Source organism: Dromiciops gliroides, chromosome 4, assembly GCF_019393635.1.
Source record: "Dromiciops gliroides isolate mDroGli1 chromosome 4, mDroGli1.pri, whole genome shotgun sequence".
NCBI lineage: Eukaryota > Metazoa > Chordata > Mammalia > Microbiotheria > Microbiotheriidae > Dromiciops > Dromiciops gliroides.
The window spans coordinates 113,572,627-113,590,881 of NC_057864.1; the positions used below are offsets into that span (position 1 = coordinate 113,572,627).

The 18,255-nt window shown below is 38.7% G+C and overlaps 2 protein-coding genes across 11 annotated transcripts in view; one reads left to right on the top strand and one right to left on the bottom strand.

The window, feature by feature from the left end:
• VASH2 (vasohibin 2) overlaps positions 1–13,491 on the top strand; it is a 51,641-nt gene extending 38,150 nt beyond the window's left edge. For 3 of the 4 annotated variants that reach the window (XM_044004430.1, XM_044004432.1, XM_044004433.1), the window contains exons 8-9: positions 609–665; positions 10,274–13,491. In XM_044004430.1, the coding sequence (XP_043860365.1) occupies positions 609–665; positions 10,274–10,346 (130 nt within the window). In that variant the 3' untranslated portion in view covers positions 10,347–13,491. The remainder of the gene's footprint in view (positions 1–608; positions 666–10,273) is intronic. The other variant, XM_044004431.1, reaches the window with a different exon arrangement.
• ANGEL2 (angel homolog 2) overlaps positions 13,467–18,255 on the bottom strand; it is a 29,199-nt gene continuing 24,410 nt past the window's right edge. For all 7 annotated transcript variants that reach the window (XM_044004425.1, XM_044004424.1, XM_044004423.1 and 4 more), the window contains one exon: positions 13,467–16,681. In XM_044004425.1, coding sequence (XP_043860360.1) covers positions 16,530–16,681 — 152 coding nt within the window. In that variant the 3' untranslated portion in view covers positions 13,467–16,529. The remainder of the gene's footprint in view (positions 16,682–18,255) is intronic.

An 18,255-nucleotide genomic window follows, 5' to 3' on the forward strand; every position in this document is an offset into this window, starting at 1 on the left:
GAGAGCTATTAACACATCCAAGTCATGATCTGAAAGTCAATTTTCTGACAGCAAGTCCAGTACTATTTCCACTATGTCACCACTGTCATCTCATTTCATTTTACCTCAATAAGTACTTACTGTCTGATATGAAAAGGCACTGGGATGGGTCCTAGGTATAGCAAGGTTGATACAACATTTCTCAGAGTGTTTACAATCTAATAGAGGCTTAATAATCATTATAGAATATGATGGGTAGGACAGTTATAGTCATATGGTCTGATGAGAGACATACAATTAGGCCATTGAGTCTGATAGAAGTTCTATCTGCTTATGGGGGAATGAGAAAATAAGGTATTTTTAGAGGCTAGAAGAGTCCTAAGTCCAGATGATATTCATAAGGTCTGATTGTGGCATAGAAGCCATCAGATCTGATTTGGGTGAGTAGTGGGAACAGGTGAATTAGCAAGAAATAGTAACTCTGGTTTCTTTGGCATGCTTCTACGAAAGATGCTAATGGATAGAATCCAAGTTTTCATTCGAGTCCAGAAAGTGAAATTTCTTGAGACCAGTGTTAGAGTCTTTCACCCAGACTCCACTCCCTAACTTCTGACTACTTTGTCCTGCAGCAAAAGCGGACCATGCCTAGGCCTACTGAAGACAGAAGTTAGCGTGCCAGCATCGTTGTGAGTGCAATTTTAACTTCTAGTGGCTGGAGAAACACCAGTTTCTCCTCTTTCCCACCTAAGATTCCGAGTTCAAATTGGTTACCTGAAAGAATGGTGGGGACTAAGGGCAAGAGGAAAAATAGAGAAAAGGCAGAAATATTAGGTACAAGGATGGGAAAGTAAGACCAGCAGAAGGATGGGATATTGCTTTCCATTAATTCTCTCTTTGATTTTCAAGATGGTCAAAGGTAGAAGCAGTATTACTATTCCCATTTCATAAAGGAGGAAACCAAGGCTCAGAGGGTTAGATACTTTGCCTATGGTCACAGACCTAGTAAATCCCAGAGGCAAGATTCCAACTGGGCTTTTCCTAATTCTAAATCCAGTGTTTTTTCTTTCTTTCTTTCTTTCTTTCTTTCTTTTTGGTGAGGCAATTGGGGTTAAGTGACTTGCCCAGGGTCACAAAGCTAGTTAAGTGTCTGAGGTCGGATTTGAACTCAGGTCCTCCTGAATCCAGGGCTGGTGCTCTATCTGCTGCACCACTTAGCTGCCCCCCCAGTATTCTTTCCATTACACTGTGATGCCTCTCACAGAAACCCCTCCCAGTGACTGAAGATGATGGGGAATTTTCCCATCCCAGTTTGCTGACTTTGGCCACAGTCTGATCATCACAATGATGCTTAGCCCCACTCCCTTACTAGGAGAGGAAGCTTTTTGGTGAAACAGGTCAAAGCAGAGTCAGTGCTATAGGAACCCCTAACCTCACCTTTTATGTATCACTGAAGGAATCTGGAAATTAAATATCTTGCCTAATTCAGTTTTCAATTTAAGTCAACAAACACTGATTTATCAGCACCTATTATGCAGCAAAGCATTGTGGGACGCTTTGGAAATACAAAGATACAAAAAGAGTTGGTGTCATATCAGGGTACTTGGATACAATGAAAAGAGCCTTAGAATTGGAGTCAGAGAATCTGGGATCAGATCCCAGCTCTATTACCTATGGGAACCTGGGTGAGCCATTGTGAGTTTCACTGGAAATAAAATGGAGGTGGGGGGTGTCAGACTTCCTGCCCTCTGGGACCCTTCTAGGTCTGTCTATTATAATGACATTATGGCCCTGTCCCTACCGTCAAAAAGTATATATTTCTGGGGTAGCTAGGCGGTGCAGTGGATAGAGCACCGCTCCTGGAGTCAGGAGGACCTGAGTTCAAATCCGGCCTCAGACACTTAACACTTACTAGCTGTGTGACCTTAGGCAAGTCACTTAACCCCAACTGCCTCACCAAAAAAAAAAAAAAAGGTATATATTTTCCTGGGTGGATACAACATATACTCAGATAAGTAAATACAAGGTAATCGGAGGAAGATAGCACTAACAATTTAGGAAAGGTGTCATGGCCAAAAATTTGCTGATGAGGGCATGAGGTTGATAGAAAAAAGGAACTAAAATGGTTCTTCCCCCAACTCCTTGCCAAACCATTTGCTACATGTGTGATCTTGGGCAAGTGGTTTAAACTCGCTGGGCTTCCATTTTCTCATCTGTAAAATGAATGGACTAGATGACCCCCAAGGTCGATTACAATTCTAAGACTGATCTTATGTAAACCCTGACACTGCTTTGGGTTTTAAAGTGGTGAAGAGAGGTGAGGGATAGACAAGGGAGAGAGATGAAAATCGAGGGTAGCAGGAATGATTTGGAGAGGTGGAGGTCAATAAATCCTCCAAAAGAAACCAAGAGTCCCTTCCCCATGACTTCATCAACAGCTCCTCCATCTCTGGCACTGCCACAGAGTGAGCTATAATTAAAACAGAGGATTTTCTTGTTCCTAACAGTATGTCCAGGGAAATAGTCATTTCTCAGCTCCTTCATTAAGCAGGATTTTTTCCAGGGATGCTTGCTTCTATTGAGACAAAATATAACACCTTACATGCATTCTCTCACTTGATCTTCACGACTACCCTGTAAGGTGGGCAGGGTATTATTTGCCCTATTTTACTGATAAGGAAACTGAGGCTCAGAAGGTTTATGTGACTTGTCCAATGTACAAGGTCAAGCCAGTGACAAAGCCAGGACTAAAACTCAGGTCTTCCAACTCCTGGCTCAGGATTAGCTCATGCTACTTTCTGACCTAGCTTTACCTAGGGTTCTGAGCCCCATTGGGATGTTCAAGTCTGGAGGGGGTCAGGCACTCTTTTTTTCAATGATTAACTATTTCAGCAGTTCATAGGCCATTGGGTCATTTTTAAATGTCATAGCCTATACTGAGAATTAAAAATGGCTGTCAAGCTTAAAAGTGACAACAGGCACCTCTTTAGGCACAGAGCCTACCTGCTACATGCCCTGTTCCCTGTAAGGGTACGTAGATAATACAAGTGGCTCCATGTCCTCATCCAGCTGGGGCTATTTCCAGCTCCAGATTCTTTGCCCCTTCCACAGTTGTCTGAGTGTTCCTTCTAGAAAGTGGTATCAGTGTCCCATTCTGGACACAGGAGGTCAGATGACTGGGAGGTTTGTTAGCAACTGCTGGGCTAGTATTAGGTTGAGAGCTGAGGTCACTCCCTTCACATCATCTGTCCTCTCTACTCTTCTCAATTTTCTCTCTTTGCCCTCACCCCCTGTTCTACACCAAATAGGTTTCACCCTATAGTGCACAGGCTCACAGATTTGGAGATGGGAGAAAACTTAGTGATTTTTCTAGTCCAATCCCATTATTTCACAGTTCCTAAAGGAGGCAAAGAATAGTCATAGAAATACATATTTTTCAAAAGTGCCAAATGTTTCCTCTTTAGGATTATCCTTCTTGGCCCTTCTGGTACCTGTGACATGAGACTGAGTGTTAATGAGGATAGAGGGGATGCTCAAGTTGTCCCTGGCCATAAAAAGGCATGCTCTTTTGAATGAACAATGGGTATTTCTTGTGATGGACAGTTGATGGTGGCTGTCACCAGAATGATGGATATTTTGCTTTTACTTCCTCTTTTCTTCCCTCTTCACTTCCTCCCTTATGGCTGCAAGTTGCCCCTTCTCTCTCCCTCCAGCCAAAATGTGATTAAAGACCTCAGAGATTACTGAACTCTGAGCTAAAGTAAAGCCTCCAACCACAATAGGACCCAAAGTTTTAATTCAGTACAATGGAATAATGAAGTTTATAGACTGCACTATTAGCTCTCACTTTGACCCAGTTATTGTATTAAGTATCTTCAGGCATTGAATTTAGTGGGGCTTAGGGCACTGTTGGAATTTTGTTTTGGCTTTATCAATAAAGTCAAATGAGACCTTAGTGAAGACACTTCCTTCCCATGGACTGGGCCCAAGTTGCCATTCTCCTTTGTGGGCGCAGAGGTAGAAATGTCCCTAGACCAGGTTCTCTCTTTGGTTTAGACTTAATCCCCTAATCTCTGGCTACTTTGCTGTGCAGCCAAATGGAAGGACTAAGCTTACAGAAGACGGAAGTTAGCATACCATCATCGTTGTAAGTGCAATGTTAACTCTCAGTGACGGGAAATCTCTGCTCCTCTTTCCTGCTACTTACCATTCCAAAAGTCAGACTGTGGAGCTGAAGAATTAGGAGATCAGGAGGTAGGGAAATTAGAAAGAGGGGAGAGAACCTTGGAAAGAGAGGGGATTGTTTCCCAGCAGTACAAAGAAAAAGCACTGTCCTGACTCAGATCCTGTGCCAGGCCCTGGCTGGTCAGATGGTCCAGGGGTCAAGGGAGGATGTAAGGGCAATGAGTATTGGAAAGGCCCAACAGATTCACCACCATGCCATAGAGGTGGTTCACAGGGACAAGTTGAAGAGAGGAGGTGAGTTGAACCCTGGATCAGGCCGTAAAAGCTGGCATGCAGTCTCCTAAGTCTAATCAGAGCCTGCCATCTGAACTAGTGAGAAGTTGAAGAGACAAAGACTGGGGAATGTGACAGAAGCCAAACCTGTGCTGGCTAAAGCCTGTCTGCTTACATAGCAACTTCAGTTGTTGCCTTTAACAGCTGGTTAGCTGCCTATTGTGCCTGTAATCACAGGGGGTAAGGAATGTGAGGGAAGGAGGCTGGCTTTCAATGAGAGTAACTGGTGTGAATGAAATCTCCCTCGCCAGGCCCCTGCCCCAGTTGAGGCTGCTCTCTGCACTGTCCCTTCCCTCAAAGCATATAACACTTTAAATTTAGAACTTAGCCACTGCCAATTTCCCATTGGACCCAACAAGAAAAGAGGGCCTAGGGTTGTGTTAAGGGCTAAAATTCTAGCTAGTCTGTCTAAAATATCTAATGAGTGATCGCCAATAAATTATAAGCTTTAGCAAGAGTTAGACTTTTAAGCATTTATTAAGGAGAATAAGAATTTGGTAAAGAGAGAGAAAGGCCTAGATTCCTATCTATTAAAGGGAGAGCACATTTCTAGCTCCACTCTCCACCAGAGTCCTCAGGAAAAAGCGTGAGACCGAGCCCCAGTCTCTTCCTTCCTCCTCCCACTAGCCCGCGTCACTTCCTGATGCCAAAGAAAAGACTCCTGGTCTTGCCCTCAAAGACCTTCACTTCATGGGTGGAACTCTTCTACAGTAAGTCTCCAGCAGGTGGTGTCATTCCAATTGTTACAGTCCCCGCTTTGTTTCCTCAAGAAATGGTACATTTCCTTGATGAGACAGTCAAAAATAACAGAATATAATAACCTATGCTTAACTAACAGTATGTTAATAACAATATAGAAAAGGGAGAGAGGAAAGTTTTGTCCAGAGGAGTGATTTTTTGTCCTCATGTAGGGGTAAGGAAGCTAGAGTTCTTCTAGTCACCTCCTTACTTTAAAATTACTTCAGTTTCTCCACTTTGCCAACTTCCCTCATCCTACCCCAACCTAGAAACAGGAAACATGAATGTCATCAGAGGTGTCCCTGACGTAACTTCCTACTTCTGAAGCTGCTTTGCTGCTCAGGACCCTCATTCTTTCCCTAAGTCTGAAACTAGCCCCGAGTGTAACGATGATAACTTCACTAAGGTTTGCAACGTGTTTCACTTATATTAATTTCATTTGCCAGTGTGCTTTTTCACTCTAGAAAAATCCTGATAGGAAGCCATGCCTAAGAATACCTAATCAGTCCCCATTCATATCCCAGGACACATTCTGTATCTGAAGTTTCAGAATCAAAGTATAGTCCAATCCATTGTAATGGTAGCAGTGGATTTGAGCTAGATGGGGGCTGGCCTAGGAAGGCCCGTATCATGGTGATTTTATCTAGTTCCCTCCCGGGTGACTGCCTTTGTGATGTCCTCTTCACCATAGCAGGAGGTAGGGCTAATACTGTTCAACCTGTTTAGAAATAGTTGCATACCGTCTGCTGTCCTTTTAGCCAGCTACCTCCCTCTTCCCTACCCCTGCAAATACCCATATTTCTAAAGCTCCCTAGAAAATTATTCATCTAGTTTTACAAACAACCCCAAACTGATCAGCAAGGGAAAAAACGAAGGTTCCTTTGCCCGAATCTCTGAATAAAATGAGTAAAAAAAGGAGAGGCAGTTTTCTCCTATTTTCCCTGTGAACATAAGACAAGAAATCTCTGATTCCACTCCCCCTTTTTAGAGGGTGAAGGTGGAGAATGGGTTTGGAAAAAGGAATTCAGACTGATTCCTAAAAATACTCTGGATCTAATGAAAGGTTCTTGGCTAAGTACAACCCCAGCTAAAATCATCTCAACACTTGTGATTCTTAAAAATAAATCTATTTGTAATCTTTCTAATTATATTTAAGGAAGAAACTAGAGGAGGCCTTCATGCACAATAGCTTACTCTCAGGTTTGGCAAGTGTTGAAGAGCAATTTGTTTCAATTTGGACAGAGCCTCACCTGCAATGGCAATGTCATAACCCAACTTCTCTATACATGCTGTAGCTAAGAGGAAAAATATTTCATTACCCACCAATGAATTTTGTGATTAATCATCACTAATATCGCTTTAACATCCCCCAACCCCCACCCCGCCGAAATAGCATCACAAGTAGCCAAAGAGCAGCCATACTGCTACAATCAGCCGCCAACAACTAGATATCTTTTGTGGGCAGTCATCATAATGCAAACCCTAGGAAGGATCAAGAGGAAAGGGACTATAACCACTGCCCTGGGGAAGGCTCTTCATATAATGGGAGAGGTAGAACCCGCATCAAACTCATCAGGAAGCCTAGGACAATGCTACCTTTGTGTTGTAACTTGAGGGGTGCCAAAAAAGGCCGCCCTGGCAAGAAAAATAACTAAGCCTCCTATCTTATTTCTAATGCTTGAAATTTTCCCGATAGATTTCATTTCTTTGACTCAAAATAAATTACCTATGAGACAGCTATGCAGCTACATAAAACCCTATCAAGTTAATTTATACTGAATTGTAAAATGACTATCAGACCATTTCTTGACAACTGGTTTTCCTTAGGTTGGGGAGAGAGGAGCTTATGAGTATTGGGTGGAAGAAAGGGCAATTATTAACAGCTGAGATAGGTTAGATAGTGGAGGCTGAGATTCCAAATATGAATTCTATGTACTTGACAATTGTGCTTGGCCCAGGTAGAGATGTGTGAATGAGTATGTGGCCTCGCTCTCACACGCAGACCTTCAGAATACCAGGCAACATGTAGTAGAAATTAATGTAATGCAATGGGAGAAAAACATAAAGATGTTATCAAAGGGAAGTGAGGTTGACTGGGAAAAATCTTCACGCAGGATATATGTCTCCAGGCCAGAATAGCTTGGTAGGGCTGTGGGTACGGGGTTTTTAGTTTCTCCCCTTCCTCCCACCGCCTCAGACTGTACTCATCTGGCCCTGTCTCTTATAGATGAGCATTGTTGGCCACAAAAAGAGCAGAGCGGATGTTCTATACAAATTTATTTCAGCTGCTGGAAAAACAAGTGGGAGTTCATATCCTATTGATGGCAGGTCCGTAGGTCGCTACCTCTTATGCAAAGAGCAGCAAATTCCAAGTATGACCCAGGGTTTGGCAAGAGGAATGTTATATCCAGAACTGTTTATCCATACAACATTACTTAAAAGGGTTTAACAGACAAACTGCAGGTACAATTTGTTTTGTTTTTTGTTTTGCAGGGCAATGGGGTTTAAGTGACCTGCCCAGGGTCACACAGCTAGTGTCTGAGGCTGGGTTTGAACTCAGGTCCTCCTGAATCCAAGGCTAGTGCCTTATCCATTGTGCCACCTAGCTGCCCCCTGCAGGTACAATTTGAGAAAAAGTTAGCATGTGCCAGACCAGTAATATACTATGTGGTAGCTGGTGGTACATTGGACAAAGCCCTGGGCCCTGCAGTTGGGAAGATCTGAGTTCAAATCCGGCTTCAAACACTACCTGTGCGGCTGTGTGCAAATCACTTAATCTCTGTTTGCCTTAGTTCCCTCAACTGTAAAATGGGGATAATAGTGCCTACCACGTAGGATTGTTGTTAGGATCAAATATTTGTAAAAACTGCTTAGTATACAGGCCTGAAACATAGTAGGATGCATATAAATGCCTATTCCTCTCCCCTTCCCCACTGTGTACAATAGTTCAAGCAGAAGTGAACAAAACGAGAGAGGCCTATGGGGAATCTTGTGCTGAATCACAAAGAAAACCAGGCATGTGCTTAGAGATGAGATGAGGAGACATCATGGCTTCTGTATAGTTTAAGGTCACAAGTTGCCTTACTAAGGAAAAGTATGGAAGGGTAACCTTTAAAAGATGTAAGCAGTAATCTTGCAGAATACTCACCAGACCCCAAAATCTGACTAATTTAAAAGACAGTGAGTTGTACTTACTGGAGTAAATTACAAAGGACTTGCCAAAAATGTGCTTATTTTTGTATTGACACTAATTCACACTGTTAATGATCAGCTTTGAAATATGGTCAACTGTCATCTCAGTTAATGGAAGGGAGTTGGGGGCTTAGATTATGCAAAAAATTAGATAATAATACAAAGACCATTTACATTTGATTAAGGAATGGATACCTTGGATGATACTAGCAGATCTCTGCTTCTGGAAAAAAACTGGAAATTGATGTCCTATTGTTGGTATGTCCCTAGGCCACTTCTGTGACTCTTGTAAAGCACATTACAATTTATCAAGCATTTTGACATTCACTGTCTCATTTGATCTTCTCAACAGCCTTGTGAGGTAGGATAGTTAATGACAAACACATGAAGCTAATACTATGTAACATATCAATAAAGAGAAATTATTATAAAAAGATGGAAAAGCAGACAGTTGGGATGGGGCTGTTAGGAAGACTTTCCAGAGGGAGTGATATTTTTAGCTGTTTTGAAGGATAAGGAGAACACAAATTGTTAACAAGTTATCTTGCCTCTTCTCCTCCCCAATCTCTCAGTGGACAGGTAAGATTCTACTTTTAGAAGTTCAGGGGCTTTTGGCTATGACCTGAATCAGGCAGTGGCAAGGCCTAACTGCTAAACTATTTCCATTTCCATCGATATGAAATTACATCACCCATGTTCATACCAGAGAAAAGAAGAAGTCCTTAAAAGGTATAAATAAAGAAACTATTTAACAATAGCACACTTTCATTTTGGGCTTCCTCTAGCACTTATGAAAAAAACAATAGGTTCATCTGCAACCAGAAAATTTCCTTTCATCCTTCCAGAAAAAGTGCAGAAGTCACTAAAATAGAATCAATCAACAAATTTCACAACTTTGCATCAGACCTTGATGTCTTTTACCAAAGAATTAAAAAGTGGGTGAAAGGGGCAGCTAGGTGGCGCAGTGGATAAAGCACCGGCCCTGGATTCAGGAGTACCTGAGTTCAAATCCGGCCTCAGACACTTGACACTTACTAGCTGTGTGACCCTGGGCAAGTCACTTAACCCTCATTGCCCCACCCCCCCCCCAAAAAAAGTGGGTGAAAGGGGCCTCAATAACTTTTAGTAGAAGTCTTGAGGTTTGATCTAATTATTAGGAAGGGATTGGTATGATCTTTTCAAGAGATAGTAGATCACCAAATAAATACTCTTCCAAACTCATGTGCTTTCTCAATGCACATTCTGCTCAGTGTATGAACATTTTGAGTTTTTAGAAAGGATCACAACGAAAACTGTATTACTTCCAACATTCAAATCTTTCTACTTGTCCATTCTTGTTTATGAGTACATGATTTTCAAGCAAGAGGAAAATTCATACATCCATAGTTTCCCCTTACGATCTCATATAAAATATTCACTGATTTTGTTTCTAAATCTAGAAAAATTAACCATGCCTCACTGTAAGACTGTCTGATACATATATAGGCTTTTTTTCTTTTTGCTGTTCCCCTAAACCTCATCAGGAATGTCAGAAAGTCATATTCATTTTCTCAGGAAAATTTGATTCATTCTCTAATTCCCACAAAAATCTATTTTACTTTTAAAGACTTTATAGGGCTTGTGGCCAGTGCTATGCTTTAGCTAGTGTGACTAGTCTTAAAAGTAGAACTGTCAACTTTGAAACTGTTAACTTGACAACTGAAAGTATGTTAGAATGTCCCCCAAATCTGTGGTAGGTACTAAGTAGTAGTGGGGAGAGGGTATAGACAAGTGCCTGAGGGCCTCAAGGACAAGGCCGTGTTCAAAGATGCTGAACTACCTTTCTTCCCCTTCTTTCTTTCACTCTTAGGCCCGCACTCCCAAATAAGAAGGTGGCTGACCTCAGTACTCTGAATGAAGTAGGCTATCAGATCCGAATTTAACTAAGCCATAATGGCCAGCGGTGCTTCTGTCTGCACTTTACCCAGCACAAGGCATCTTCAGGAGGATTTGCAAGTCTTTTATCAAGATCCTGTGAATTTTATTTTTAAGGCGTTGCCTAGAAATAGTATAAGTGCATGATGATATTTACTTTTTAAAAAAACTTATCAAGTGGCAACCATGAAAAGACAAAAAATATTAATAATTATGATTACAATAAGCCCTACCAGGGGCTGGACTATCTCCTTTACTCCCAAATGAGAGGACAACTACTCCAATGGTGGATCCATAGAATTTATCTCTTTTCTTTAACTGGCGCTGAATGCTGTGCTACACTGGTAATCTTAGAGACACGTTTATGAAGTCTCTTCTCCCCTTTTTTGGTGTTTGGACAGTACTGGCACACAGAAAAGGGTTAACTCATGATCAGTATTAGCAATATTCAGCAATAACTGCAGCAGAGGTGGGTGTGGTTTTTAAAAGCATTTCTATTACCTCAATACCTGATAGATATGCAAACTTGACGGTATTTAAGTTTTTCTGATAACTGATTTGTATTGTTTCCCTAACATTTATATAATAGGGAATTTCCTTGTAATCAGAGGCTCTCATTCTGCATGTCTATATTCAAATTTAAGGTATTATTATATGCACGTGTTTTCTTCAAAAGCACTGGAACTCTACTGGCATTTTTGGAAACCATCTCCCGGACTATCCTGTCTCTCTTCCTTAAAGGCATCCCTTGACAGATGGGTTTTAAAAAGCAAAACAAAACACTGGTCTATTTTCTGTCGCTAGCATTTAAATGTTATAGACTCCAGCAAAAGCCCACATGTCTGGGAGCTCTTTGAGGTAGAGTTGGTGCTGTTAGGATTGTCTCTGACAGTGGAATATATTCTTAGCAGGCCAAGGCCAAGAATGAATGAATGGGTCTGAGCACCATTTGACCTTTCTTTTCATGTTTTATCTAATTTGGATACTGAGCCAGGCCTTGTCTCCAAAGGATTTACTGCTGTTAAATGCACAGATTTTTTTTCCTTGATTGTCTTATATTAAGACCAGACATGACAATATGATCTTTTGTCACACTAGCTCATAAATGTCATTCCACCTATTTACTCAAAGTAGAATGAATTAGGGAATATGATGGAAACAATCCTTTGAGGATGAAAATGAAGAACATTTGCTAAGCATTTATGTTCCAGTACAGCACATCTGATAGCGCTATCTTTATCTATTAACCTTAGCGTTATCCACTAACTTTACCCATTAACTTCTGGCCTTAAGATTGGGATTACCATGTAACTTCTGGCTATCGAATATAGTTTTGGCAGCACACTGACTTACAGAGTACTTCTTCTAAGTATTTTCTTATAACTTCTGTATAATACTAGTAGGCCAAAGCTAAAGATGGATTTTGCTGTTGTAAAAGGGAGAAGGCTAAGCTTAATTTTTAGTGAAAGGGTTTTTTCCCCTTCTGCTTTCTTTCATTTGGCCAGAAGAGTAAGAAAGTACGTAAAATGAGAACTTATCCTTTACCAACGTCAATCCTGATTATGTCTTGGAGAATGGGATATAAATTAATATATTCCTTATATTCATTGATGCACAAATAAGATTACTTTCAACAAACTAGAATCTATGGCAATTACTGATTGGGAGGGCTAAAACATGGCATGAGATAATCACAGAACTCACTATTATTAAAACAGTAGTAGAGCCAGCAAAATAAAACCATACATTCTTCTAAAATACCTATCAGGTTGAAGATCTTAAATGTTACTCTTCTATACCTTTTAAAGGACAAGTTTATGGCCTCAATGGGCCTTCATATTCAGATTATAGCCATCAGTAACTAGATCATATACAATGCTGTAGAATGAGCACTTCATATCTGCACAAATGCTTTTGTACATTCATTAACATCATTTGAAGGTTTGTAGGATGGTGAGTGTAGGCTTTTAAAGAAGTTGCAAGCCATTCTTCTTGAGTTTATAATGAGATTTATTATAACATTGTTATAGTCTCGACTCATCTTAAGATGGGGTGGGGGGGATAGAAGCAATACCAAATTGCGGCACAGCCTGTCATTTGTGATTGAAGGGGAAAAAACAAGCAAGAATGTATCCTTATTCTAATGTATTGATATGAAATCCTTAAAACTGCCAATTTGTTTAATTAGTTGATTGATAAATTATTTCCTCCACATTCAGTCCTTACTTTGGGGATTCACTACCCCAAAGTAAAGGCTAAGTAATCATGTAAATGTCTAAGTAGTACATTTATTTAAAATGTTCTTTGATCAGCAGTATATCTTGAATCAATATATCACTGTGATTTTCTATTTTATTCTGCTCTTTTCTAAAAGAGAGAATTCAAAAATAGGTTGGATTGAACTTACAGGCTTTCCTTTTTATGACTTATGGAATGAGGCTTGAACAAAGCACAAGTCTCAATAGCTTAAACCACCAAACCTGTATGTACTGATGTTCCAAGGTCAAAATGAAAATTAATTTACATTTAGAAAATATTAAAATGGGTAAGAAAAATCATGTTGTTTTTACCTCAAATGAATCATTTTTTATTTAATTGCCTACAGCCTAAGGTATGGCAAAATATCTTTCTCAAGGCTTTGTAATCTTGTAAAAAAAATTATTAATAAAGAGAGAAATTTATCAAACTGTATCATGGAAATACATGTAAAGTTTAAATGTGTATCAGAAACCCTGATTTTAAATATGGTTTGTGCTGTTTTGAGTGCACTTGATTTCAACAAGTGATATTTAGTATTTTCTATTATTCTAAAATCATGTGTATTTCACTTTTTCTAAGTCAATTATTTCTTAAAAAATGTTATTAATACTGGAAAATAAAGCTTTTAAAATTTAATTCAGTCTTCTTACACCTGATGTTTTATAAGCTGTATAGCCATGTGAAAACTTGTATTATTTTTTTTAAGTACAATCAGAATCTTGTTTATTCTCTCGGACTTTGTTCTGGCAAATGCATTTTTTAATACTTAAGAAAAACTGTGATTGTTTCAGTGATATTTTTCTAGGTAAATGAAAACTTGTACAATGGTGTTTTAGGGAATACCAGACAGGTGCATGTTTCAGGTTTTGCTTTTATTATCACTTGTATGTTTCTACACAGCATGGAACTTTAATAAAAATGTCTTGGAAGTTCAGGGGCTTAGTTCTTATAAAAATATGAACTGATGTGACCTGTGTTTGTCTTACTGCAGAGTATAATTCACTATCCCTTAAGCTTCATGTGAAACTCAAACATCTTGTTAATTCTCAAACTTCCTTATCATCTTTTTTCCTTCCTACCTCTTTACCTACAAGCCATCTTTCCAACTAATATTCCAATAGTTCACCTATCACTTGGCATCATATTACATCTTAAAAGCTGAGAGGGCAAGAGAATAATGGAGTCATGGAAGAGACAGCTGGTCTACTACATTCACAAAGTCCATGTTTTCTTTATTGGTGCCATCAGCACTCAAAACAGGTATTGAGAGTTGCAACTATGATGTTCACAGACCCCTTGAAAACCACTGACCTTTCAGTCTGGGGCATCTATAGTTCAACGGGTTATCTAAGTTGTTTTAGTGGGACTGTCAATCATTAAGAACAAAGACTACTGTTAATTTTTAATTGACATGTACAATATCCTGATACCAAAAGGTAAAAGCCTAAATATCTTCTTCAAGCCATGACTTTCCTCTTCACTTAAAAAATGTACACTGTGTTTCATAGTCTCTTCTTAATGAAGCATACAGAACCAGAAACAATGTAGTGGGATTCTGTTTCAGTATTAACAGGTTTTGCTGATATTAGCTGGTAGAGACAAGGCCCAATTTCTAGGAGGTGAAATGTCTATTTACCAAAAGAGTCAGGACAATCAAGAAAAGTAGATAATTAGTTCTTCCTACTCAAGTTCAAATAATTAATGAGGATGTTATTGAGAGCCTTTGGCTGGAGTCCAAAAACAGGAGTTAGTTCATTCTGCAAAGTGAGGGTACTAAAGTTAAGTGCATCTCCGTATCTAAAATCTGCCAAAGTATTATATGAAAATATCTAAAGTCACGCTATTTTGAAGAACATTGAAAACTGTATTATCATAGTTTTAGTTATGCTTAATTTGGTAGTAAAACAGCAAGAAATGTATTAAGAAGTCTTTGTTAGTTCATTCACATTTAACCACAATCAGTGATGAGTCAAATCTATTTCTATTATTTTTTCTCAAAATCAAAATGGGATTACTATAATGTCATTCTGACTTAATACTTACTGTATTTAACTTGCATAAGATGAAATATCTCAGTAGTGCTCTGAAGTTGATAGCACAAAAGAAATGTAGAAAATCCTAGAAATGCTGTTAACATATTACTTGAAAACCTGGTAAATTATAAACATAAACAAGTAGTAGTAGTTTGGTAAAATTTTTACTGAGCACATACTTATATGCCATAAAGATTCCCGAAGGCCTACTTCCTTTAGGTATATATTTTAGCTTATTTAAAAAAAAATTCATTGAACTAAGTGGTTTTTAAGAGCATGAACTGTTTCCCTACTGTTTTCATCTTTTGGCAGAGGTAACCTATATAAAGGAAATGCATGATAAAGATTTTTATAACAAGTACAAAATGACTGCTAAATATCAAAGTATAGGATCCTGTGGTTGATGTGTTGTTTGGTTCTGCTGAATATTTCCCCCTCTTTTTCAATCTTTGTTACAAGGTAATTCTTCAATGGGTAAGGGAGTGGGAAAGGATATACTTGGAAATGAAGGTGAAGATAAAAAAGATAGCCATAAAAATAACACTAAAAGAACCATTATAAAAAAAAAGTGCAGAGGCAGCTAGGTGGTGCAGTGGATAAGATGCTAACCTTGGATTCAGGAGGACCTGAGTTCAAATCCTGCCTCAGATACTTGATACTTACTAGCTGTGTGATCCTGGGCAAGTCACTTAACTTAAAAAAAATTTTTTTTTAAAGTGCAGATCTTTTGATTCAGATTCTCAAACAAGGAGATTTCCTTCTCAATGGCTACATATATGTAGCATTTATTTCTTCCATTTGAATTCAATAGTCCTAGAAAACTATTTTCAGCATTCATCCGATCTAATCCAACAATGTATGCAATAAACATGGATTCATGGTTCATTAAAAAAATAAATGGGTAAACAACAACTTTAGTCATTAAAAATGGCAATGAAAAGTTATTAGGTCACAAAATTGTCACCATCCACAAGTTTCCTCAAATTTCTGAGGCAGCAGCAAGAAAAAGCAATCTGTTCAGTAGCTGTAAGAGTATCTGCAGAAGGCAGAAGCTGCAATTCTGCTAGTGAAAGGAATGTCTACTGAATGCTGATTTAGTTGAATAAAAGCGAATGTTCCTACTAAAATGAGATGGGGGAATGGGCTGATCCTTCCCTGAGAGTGACTAGGACAAAAGAAAGCTGGAACAGCTTAATGTCTAGAGCCTTGGTCTGTTTGGTCTGAGACTGACTACTCTGTTCCTGAGATGAGCCTAAAAGAATGAACATGTTTTAGGAGTTTTCTGAACCTTTCCTCAGCAAAATGAAAGCATACTGAAGACTAAGAATGGTAATAAAATAGATTTTGCATTTTAAAGAAAAAAATATTTCAAGTCCTTTCTAAAAAGCTGCACAACACGCTTTGTTGGACATTTGTAAATATAACTAAACCACACAACAATTTCAGACCTGAACTAATTAGTGCTCTACAATCATGGGATCCTCAATAAAATTTAGGGCACCTGGAAGGGTAACTCATTATAGTCTGAAAGAACACTGCTCACCAAAATCAAAGGAAAGTTACTTTGAGCCCAAAGCAAAACTTGCTTTAAATATGTACATTTTTTTTTTACCAAAACAACTAAACGAAGTGAATTGTTTTTAAGAACCAGTCAATTTTACTGAAATTTACAATAAAAAGCATTTATATCTCTGAAAAAAATGCCATTTCCTTACTTGTCTGGCAAGTAGTTTATAAAAAAGGACATTAATATAAAACTTTAGACCTATATTTTGTTAAATCACAAATTACTATAATTACTTAACACCATGTCTGTAGAAACTATACACAAAATCAGCATGCAAACTGTTATTCCTTGAATGGAATAATAAGAAAGAAGACTGCATGAAAGAAATATCATCAGAGCTCAAGCCTGAACTTGGCCAATAAAGGCAGATGATCTGAAGAATTATTTTCATTAGGAAGTCCATTAACAGTCCATAAATCTTCTTCTGTAAGAAGTGACAGTCTACCCAGAAGTTTCAAGCCACCAACCAAAGCAACTTCTGTTCCTATATAAGATAAAAACAATTGATCAGATTGCATAAGGTTAATTATGAGCTACAAAACATTCCTAATATTCTAGTAACAGAGACAAGTGAAATTTGAGACATCACCAAAAGAACAGCATGATGAAGTCCTCAAGTATTAATAAAATATTATTGTTGGGTAATTATTAACACAGCTAATTATATCTTAAAAACCTATGATCTTAAAGTTTTTCCTATAACAGGCTCTTCAAATATTCATTAGTACAGAATACTCATAAATAGGGTAATTTTTAAAAAGGGTCACTTAAGATGAACAACTACATAAAAAATTTCATTCACTAACCATTCCACAAAACCAAGTTTAATAGCACAAATCAGAGCTGAAGTTTCTTTTTCTTTAATCCTGAGTTGTGGGATTTTATGCCACAATCCTCTTGCACCACCTAGTGGCATTTTGCCGAAGTGGCAAGGCCTATAAAGCCAAAAGAGGACAGACTGACCTAATCAGAGAAGGGGTCAGGCCCTAGTGTTAACAACCAGAGTTCAACAACAGTCTCACAGGATAAAAAAGCAGAATGAAGAAGGAAGACAAGAAACAAGAGAGGGATACACAGAGAGAGATGAATCAAAGTCCTTAGAATGAATGGCTACCCACCTCTGATTTGGATAGACATTTTCTGTACCTTAAAGATTTAAAATGTTTTAAAAAGCACTAGCTATTCTATGGATTTAAACAGGTAAAAGAGGAGTCAGAAGTTCCTTAGTTTAATCTTTTCCTCCTTCACACTATGGAAAAGTAGTTGAAAACTCTAGGTGAACACATTTATTGATGGACAATGACTACTTTAGCAGCAGACTATTCCATTTTTGGAGAGCTCTCAACAGTAGAAAATTATTCCTCATAATGAACTGAAATCAGCTTCCTTCCACCCAGATATGACTGCCTTCTGAAACTGCAAAGACTTAGCTTAACTGCTTTTCCATATGACAATCTCTCAAATATTTGAAAACAATCTCATCTTCTCTAAGCTAAACATATCAATCAGGTCCCATATCTCATATGACAGGATTTCAGAACACTTTCTCTCCACTATTTATTATCTTTGTTACTTTCCTCTGAGCATGTCAATGTTCAATTTAAAATGTGGCACTTAGGGGCAGCTAGGTGGCGCAGTGGAGAGAGCACCAGCCCTGGAGTCAGGAGGACCTGAGTTCAAATCCGACCTTAGACACTTAACACTTGCTGGCTGTGTGACTCTGGGCAAGTCACTTAACCCCAACTGCCTCACAAAAAAACAAAACAAAATGTGGCACTTAAAACTGAGCATGATGCTATAGATGATGTTGTTTGGGCAATGCAGAGTACAAAGATTTCTTCCCACATAAAACGTGATTCATGGTTTCAATGTTCTGATGGATCTGTCATACCATCTACATGGATATGCTTTCTGCTGTGCAGATTTCTAAGTTTTCTCATTATATGCAATTTATTTCCATCTCCTTCTATAAATTCTTCAGCAAATACCCATTCAATATGTTGGGAACCCCTCCTGTTTCTTTTCCTACCTTCATGGTACTAATGTAATAAACGGACC